Genomic DNA, 8,503 nt, shown 5'->3' on the forward strand with positions numbered 1-8,503 from the left:
CATCACTTGCGCGACTCTGGGATTTGTAGTCTTTCTTCAGAGCTCTCAAGTCTCGCATTTCACTCCATTCACACGCTCACACGCCACACCTTGTATTTCTCACGCAGAGATTTCTTTCCAGGGTATCACCAAGTCGCGCCGCAATCTTGTAAACAAACTAGGTTTGTTTGAGACGCGTGCACTCCACTAGCACCCCCCCCCCCACCCCCGTTGACATTCGCGATACAGAGGGCTTCATAGTGGAGTGCACGCGTCTCAAACAAACCTAGTTTGTTTACAAGATTGCGGNTCAGTTGTCGTGGCCGAGTGGTTAAGGCGATGGACTAGAAATCCATTGGGGTCTCCCCGCGCAGGTTCGAATCCTGCCGACAACGAACATCGTTTTGGCTTTACTTTGACCAGATACTGTTAGGTCGATGTGTTGCAAATCATTTCTACAATACAAAAAGACAGATAAGTATGATTTCATAGTGTAGAAGTGAAAATCAACAAATGTAAATTTTACGTTTTGTTTGGTTATTGGGTACAGATAACCGATATTCATATTGTAAATATTTCGCATGTTAGTGGGTGCCTGAAACCTGTTATCTATTATTTTATGTGCTGAAACTTGAAACTGACAAAAGATGATTGTAAACATGAATTTGCAAACAACATGACACGTGTATGCGTCCTTCAATCTGCTGTATTACATTTTAAATTAGATGTATTTCGTAGATTTTACCACCAGAGGGAGCTCTTATTACGGTGTGTGTTTTCTCTGGGTCATGCTCACTGTGGTTTGGGATATACTACTATACTACTCGGTGACAGTATCAGTCACACTTTAATTAAAAGTCACTGAAATGAATCTTCTTTTTGGTCTTTACCCTATAACCCCTATCCTTTAACAAAAACAACAAACACTCCAATGAGGTATGCTACAAATATTATAAAAATAAAGGCTACAAATATTATAAAATAGACCTTTATTAATCCCCACAGGAAAATGCAAGTATCATTTTTTAAAGTGAGTAAAGAGATTAAATACAAATGAGCCTATTGAGGAAATAAATAAGTACAGTAAAATTGAAAAAATAAAGAAAACCATAAATGACGAAGTAAGCCACATAAAGTAACGATACGATTAAAATGATTAGTACTGAATATTTGTACCAAGTTCAGTACAGTAATTAATTTAACATTCTGTTTTTAACTCATATTAATATATTTTACATGTATATAGCTTACTTATTACTGCACATTGCTCACTTGCAACTATTTTGTTCAATTTCTGGTCTGTTCTACTCTACTTACTTCTACTATATTTCATTTATTCATTATTTGTTATTTATACTTATGTTGCATTGTTGAAGGATCCTAGGTCTTAAGACGTGCATGTCAATATCTACACTGTAGCTACTGTGAATATGACAATATAAAGCCTTTGAATCTTTAATATACCTGAGTAAATGAACCCTATATTCCACCACTGTGGCTTTTTTTGTTGTAATATAAAATACTTTGAATTGTTGTGTTTAAAAGTTTCTACAGTATTGAGTATAGCGTGGATGTACACCACATGTACACTTCGTGGTGCAATCCCTGCGCAACAGATGGGCAGTTATTGAACACGCCTCGCCCCCTGCATGATGTGACGTCACCCTCCGGCTCTCTATAAAAGCATGAGATGACCGTTTATGCCAACAACAATCCGTTGATCTCTGCTCGGACCTTGGAGGGTTACATTTAACCAACACTTATTTTCAAATGGGCCTCGTCGCCTAGCGTTTACTCCCCCAGCCTTGCCGACTGAGTTGAATTGGGTGCTACTGAACATCAAGAACGTTTGGGTTCCTAAAAAGGTGAGGGTTTCCCCGGTTATAAAATGGTGGTAACACTGTTTTTGGTGGTGGGCGAGCTAGCGATTCTAGGCTAGTTTGTTATGATCTGTTGCAGAATCTCTGCTTTGTTAAAAAAAAAAATATATATATATATATATATATATGTTATGTATGTAGTATTTACTCGTTGTATTCGTATTTTTGTCATTCATAGCATACTAAAAGTCCTATTACTGATGTTGCCGTCGTGTCGACCCTCAGTTTGAATGTCAACATCACTGTTATGATTTGGTTTTTGTCTTCGTATCGAGACAAAATGTCCTCAGTGTGAAAGAAAAGGGGCCATCTGTTTTTGCTTTGTTCATTTACACTCTTCAAGACAGACTTTACTAAGCACTCATATTCTCTGCTTTTATACGTAAAAAGGTCGGTTTTCTGCATTGACAGTTTAATGTAAACAAGACCCCTGCAAAACATGAGCTGTCGTCATTGTAGTGTAGGTGTGAACGTGATGTTCTAGCGAGGAAGAAACAAATAATTCTGTGTGTATATATATAAACGATGTACAATGTCCTTCAGACATGAGCAGTTAGTGTGCATTTTGTTTTAATGTGTGTGGATGTTACTGTTTGGAGCCTCAGGTTTGTTTGTTTGTTTGTTTTTACATCCATCACAGCTGGACTCCAGGATGTTATTCTCTTTTTTATGGGTTACATGTTCCTTTGTGTCAGCGCTGCAGGGATTAACGCCAGTAGATTAAGTGTTTGACGATTGACTAATATCCAAAATGCTATTTTGATATTATATGTTGAAGTAATTTATCAAGCAAAACAGCCAAACATGTGCCTGTTTATGTAGTCCCTTTACCTTAAACACACACACACAGTTTATTACATTAGAAGAGATTAAAATAAAGAAAAATACACAGTTTTTATATGTATCACAATTCTTATGGATTGTGTTCAATTGGATGGACAGAACAAGACATTGGAATAATTAAAAAGGCATTTTTCTGATTCATCATTTTCCAGCAGTTTATAGACTTAACAATTACTCAATTCATTAAGGAAGGGATAGACACAAAACAACAACGTTAAGTTAAGCCCTTATTTTTACAACTGGTTAATTATGATTAGACAAGATAATGACATATAGCTTAATAATAATAATTAGTTGCATCCCATGTAGTGATTTGAAACCATCATTCTTCCTGTTTTGAACCTCTGGCTGTGGGTATTCTTCCATGTATTGCTGTCTGGTGTTGATCATACTGTTTGTCCTCCCCAGGTTTCCATCCAGCACAGCGTACAGCGACCAACTACAGTAGAATGGCATCTATTCCAGCAGGCGGTTCTCTCGTGGCCACCACTGATTACTATCGAAGTGAGTCTCTCCATTTTGTATTCCCTTATCACACCAATGCAGATGTTCACAACTGACTCCCTCCTCCTGTCTGGTGACTAACTATGAGTCTGCCTTCCCTAAGATCGACTTTATATTCCTACTAGCTTCCGCTCTTTAAAGGGTTAACATTTGAGATGTAATGAGTCACCTTGGGTTTCTCTTTTTAAAAGATGACTAGTATATTCGGGCCGATAATCTGGTTCTCTGAGTAACGTTTTTAATACTTGTAGCATTAGTGTCATAATGATTGTTTGTACGCACGTTTGAACATGCGCTAAGAGTAGCTAATAGGTTATCCTTGCCAGTGAAATAAAGTCCCACCCTGCGTGGGTTTAGTAATGATCCGTTCAAGCTTGAATGTAAAACCAGATATATTTTGATTAGTGCTTCAAGGGGAAGTTGCAGTTGGTTTTTTATTTCAAGGTTACACCCCTCCTGTGTCTCCCAATGTCTTGGATAGCTTCTTGAGATCACATATTTTTCTTCAGAATATGGGATGGTGGTGGCCTCTATAAATGGGTTTGGTTTAGGTGCCAAATAGACTTGTAAGCTGTCTTAGTAAATCAAATCAAAAGCTTACATTACAACCATAGAGTGGCCCCTCGGGTTGCGGTTATACGACGAGAGGATTTTTAATTTTCGTGTCCATGTGAACGCCCCCACCACTCTTAAGGGAGCGGCTAGATATTATGCAAGTACATTACGTTTTCCCTCTGGGTCAAAAGAAGTAACCGTCCATTGCAATCCTTGGATAATGAATTTGGAATTATTTAACCTTCTTTAGTTTGGTTGACTCCCTGTGATTAAGCTAAACTCTATTTTTCTCTCCTCTTTCAGGGCGAATCGGCTCTACATCCAGTAGCAGCTCTTGTGGCAGTTCGGAGTACAGTGGAGAGGTCATCCCTCACCATCCAGGTGTGTGTTACTCTCCATGAACATGTCTTAGTATCAACGCTAGGGAAACCGCTTTCCCTGCATAACTTAGGGTGCGTCAGTGTGGAAACAGAATTTGGACCCCTGAGAAGTTAAAACTCAGTCCTTTAAAAAAAAATGATTTACATTTTCAAAGAACATTCTTCACAAGCTGATTTAAATAATGTATGCGACTGTCTTTTCACATAACTGGTTTATTAACAGTAAACCAACACAACAATCATTGGTTAAATATACTCTGAATCAACATACAGCTGCTACAAAAGAATTTCACAGTTTGTAGTAATGAAGTCAGGAAATTATGCAACATATCCCACATGCACTCCTAAAAAAGAGTGATGCACTTTAACGGCTGTGGTTTTGGAAAGAACAGCTTGACGTGTGTCTCTGTTTAGGATCCAGATGTGTCAGAGCGAATATCTATCTGCAGTTAGAGCAACAATCTTAACTTAAACTATAGTGACAATACTCAATCCACATCACACTGCTTACCCTTCAGGTAACATGGCAGGCAGGGCATGTCTCAAAGCATTGCTGAGGTTGAGTCAGCTGTTGCTCAGGGCACACAGAGCTATTGTTGAGTCATCGTGCATAAACTAGTTCAGGTTTGATCTGGCTTTGTCTAATTTAGCAGCAAGTCGTTTTCACTAAGGGATTAGAAACCCTGCATCTCCCATTTCCCATTGGTTCTAGATAGGATTCAGATGTCAGTATTAATAAAATAACTCTGCACCAGGCACGTTTTCTTTCGTCCCCTTATACACCATTATAACCCTCAGCATCAGTTCATATCTTCATCTCTAATTCTGGATCAGTGTCTCAGTGTAGCTTGAGGTAAAAACCAGCTGCTCTGACCGAGAAGTGCTGGCTCATGGTTTTCAGTTGCCATGCCTGATTTAATAGCTATGTCAGCTTTTTAATGGTGTCAGGGAATATTTTTACACAGCGACATGCAGTGCAAATTAAAGTAGGTTAAAGGGGAAATATGTGTGTCTGTGTGTATATGGAGGGTGGAGTGCACAAACTCCTGCTTGTTTAGTACGTTTTACAAACTGTTTTTTTCCTTAGCTGTGAAATCATAGCTCTATTGGTAATACATCTTTAAAACATAGTTAAAGATGTATTTTAGATTGCTTAGTAGTTTACACGTGCTACTTGATTAGAGGATTTACCTGGTTTGCTTGGTATAATTAGGAAGTCAGTATTTGTCCTTAAGTGACACCACTTTGAGAATTTGACCTAGAAGTTCATTATGACACACAGCAGTTGTAGTATAACTTTAACTGCCTGTGTGCAAATTCAGCTGTTCAGTCACTACCCAAGGTGTCGCAGTCTGTCACAGAGCCAAACCCGAGGGCTGACAGGGGGAAACCCGAGTCATGGCTCACTCAGTGTAGCTGATGAAACACACTCAACTCAAACACACACAGTAGTCTACATTCTTACGCTTAATAAGTTAAAGGGCACCTATTATTGAAAATCCAATTTTTCATATATTTTATACATAAACACGTGTCCCCTCTGCATTAAACGATTCTGAAAGTTTCATGAACAAAGACCCCCTCACTTTTTGTCCTGATCCATTTATATAAAAACCTGTCTGAAAATGAGCTGATCAGATTTTGGCCACTTTATGATGTCATAATGATTTTTTTGACTTGTGTAACCATTAGCCAATCAGCAACCAAGGTAGCCCCCCCCATCACCTTGTCACCTGAATCTCCTCCTAGATTACCATTGTGTTCTTTTTAACCAAATATCTCTCATAGGGGCGTGGGGGGAGGGTTTCCTTATTTTCATCTAAAATAACAGACAGAGAATCAGCACTTTTGAAACAGGGCTGAAACAGAGGGGATCATGGGATGCTGCAATGATCTGTTTGGTGTTTGGAGCCAAACCCTTCAGAGACATGTTTTGTAAATATCTGAGAGCTATAATATATTGATGAAAAACAGTATAATAGGGACCTTTTTTAAGTCTTTCTCATTAAGTGGCAACAATTTCTAGTACAGCTCATAATGAAGACTTTGTTCAATGTACAGTAGATACTTTGTTCCCTGTATAAACCTGTATCTTTATTATCGGCCTCCACAGGACTCCCTAAGCAGGACTCTGGCCATTGGTGGTCCAGTTTCTTCTTTGGGAAACCGCCAGGGATGACTCCACTGACTGAGGAGGCACAGCAGAAGTAAGTATGCGCACACTCACTGCTGACTCATCTCCTAATGCTGCCATTGCTCCTTAGGCTTATTTTAATCCTGATCATTCTCTGTACACTCACTAAAAATGCAAAGCTGCTGTTTTTTTTTTTAAACCTTTGTCGAGCTTCAATTTAGAGCTGCAGATGAGTCCAAGACAGATTTGTACATTTTGTAAAATAAAGCTACCAAAAAACCTGACATGATATTTGCAGTGGGTTTTCGCAATCCAATACCGAAAGTGGCGGATTGGTAGAACCTGGCAGTAAAGCAGAGCTTTGCGCTGTATTCAGCTTTTACTTTATACATGACATAGCAAATATACCTGTCCTGGCTGGCAGTTGGAAATGGCTACAGGCTGAGACCGGTCCCTGTGTAAACAAATCACTCCTTAGCTGTCTGACACAGTCACACCCTTTCTATTATACTGAATCAAGAATAGCGTTTCACAATATCTCCATCTCTCTTTGTCTCTCAGGGCGAGGGTCCAAGGTGCAGTGACCAATGGTCAGATCACCTGCGTTGCCAGGGAGATGGTGATGCAACGGCAGGTGAGTGAGCGCAGCGACGCAGGAACCTCCTCCTGATCCTGCAGCTCACTCTGATCCACGATGGGGGGGGGGGGGGAAATCGGACCAATGACCAACGCTAGGTGACGGAAGGATGTTCCACAACATTATTAGTTATTTTCTGTTATTATAATTCATTGTAGACATAGGCTGCTTCTGTTTCTGTAACCGTGTGATTTTTGTATTGATAACCAAGGAAAAAGCTGAATTGAAAAGAATAAAAAAACTAAAAAAACAAGACGATGATAACTGATAAGCTCCTTTTGTGTTTTTTTTACATTTGTACTGTGTTTGTAATACTGTGTTGCATATACACACTGTGTGGTGCATACACATCACTTGCCTTTGTTAAACATTTTACACTTTTGTCACCCTGTGATTGCAAATGCAATAAAGTATACTCTTGCAGCCTAATGTTCTGTGTTGGATTCACGTCTCTGTTCTTTCACACACACAACAACAAAGCAGACGTTTTTAGCACAAACCTCTTTCTCTGACCTTTTTAAGAACATGATTTGAACTCTGTTCATACCTAAATATAATAAGTGGTGTCCACGTAGCTGTTGGTTGAAATGGCCTGATAAGGACCAGTATGTAGAAGAGTCAGTGTTTGGCAGGTAGTGGTTCACTTGTACTCGATACAGAGCTATTCCAGGAACAAAGTAAACACACAGAGAGAACAGACTGGTGCTCGCAGTGAACCCAGAGGCTGGGGTTGTGTAACTTTTTGTTCGGTGCCTAAACACACACCACATCTGGAAACTGAGTCCAGCAGCCTCTGGATGAAAAAACAAAACATTCCGGCACATACCGGTTTCAACTTCTGGGGTCTTGCTCCTGTTGGCTTACACTTTCAGATGCGGTTTGCTTCGCAAATGTCTCTCATCCTTGTTTATTTTTTTAGACATCTAGGGAATCTTATGTTTAGGAAATACATGACTGATGTTAATGTTGGAATGACTACATTCACTCTCCAAATAACAAAACAGTCAGTATTTCTTATAAAACATACCTGAAATAAAGGATTAAAATAGTATACATTTGAAAGTATTATATTATTTGATTTTTAATGATGAATGCATTCATGTGTTAATCTCTTTCATGCTGAAGAGTTAGTAACGTTTGCAATCATTGTAATTGCTACCTGCTACATGATTACTTTGATTATATTTTGTATTTATTTAATTTTACAGTTGATACAACAGAAAATGTAAAAACTCAAGAACACTATATCCTCAACAGTACAACAACATACATACGCCGCCGGTCCGCACTGCTGCTCAAATGGAGTGCACCTTTTCAATCTGGCGGGGTATTTAACATGGTATTTAAACGTTTCAAAACTCCACCAAATTATCTTTCGATCCCGTTTGAATTGTGCCATGAATTACTCATATGATGTTTGTCAATCTTAACAAATAATTTCCATGTAAAAAAAGTCACAGTTTGTCGTAAAACTGTTGAAATATAAGAATAATGAAAAATACGCAACAAGAAAGACTACAAATCCCAGAGTCGCGCAAGTGATGTCATAACTGATGGCATAATTGTTTTCCTCCACTAAATATAAGAGATA

General features: G+C 38.8%; 1 protein-coding gene and 1 non-coding gene across 2 annotated transcripts; both read left to right on the plus strand.

Annotated features, from left to right (window-relative positions):
• Window positions 1-292: 292 nt before the first annotated feature.
• trnas-aga (transfer RNA serine (anticodon AGA)) lies at window positions 293-374 on the plus strand. The gene has a single exon. It is a non-coding gene; the product is annotated as a tRNA-Ser (tRNA).
• Window positions 375-1,671: 1,297 nt separating this feature from the next.
• ppdpfb (pancreatic progenitor cell differentiation and proliferation factor b) lies at window positions 1,672-7,341 on the plus strand. The gene is made up of 5 exons (XM_010784950.1): window positions 1,672-1,844; window positions 3,111-3,206; window positions 4,065-4,142; window positions 6,255-6,348; window positions 6,837-7,341. Exons 2-5 carry the CDS (start codon window positions 3,152-3,154, stop codon window positions 6,943-6,945), a joined length of 336 nt encoding a protein of 111 aa, XP_010783252.1. The 5' UTR covers window positions 1,672-1,844; window positions 3,111-3,151; the 3' UTR covers window positions 6,946-7,341.
• The last annotated feature ends 1,162 nt before the right edge of the window (window positions 7,342-8,503 follow it).

The sequence above is a fragment of the Notothenia coriiceps genome, unplaced genomic scaffold (genome assembly GCF_000735185.1).
Source record: "Notothenia coriiceps isolate Sejong01 unplaced genomic scaffold, NC01 NC01_scaffold00026762, whole genome shotgun sequence".
Classification (NCBI taxonomy): domain Eukaryota; kingdom Metazoa; phylum Chordata; class Actinopteri; order Perciformes; family Nototheniidae; genus Notothenia; species Notothenia coriiceps.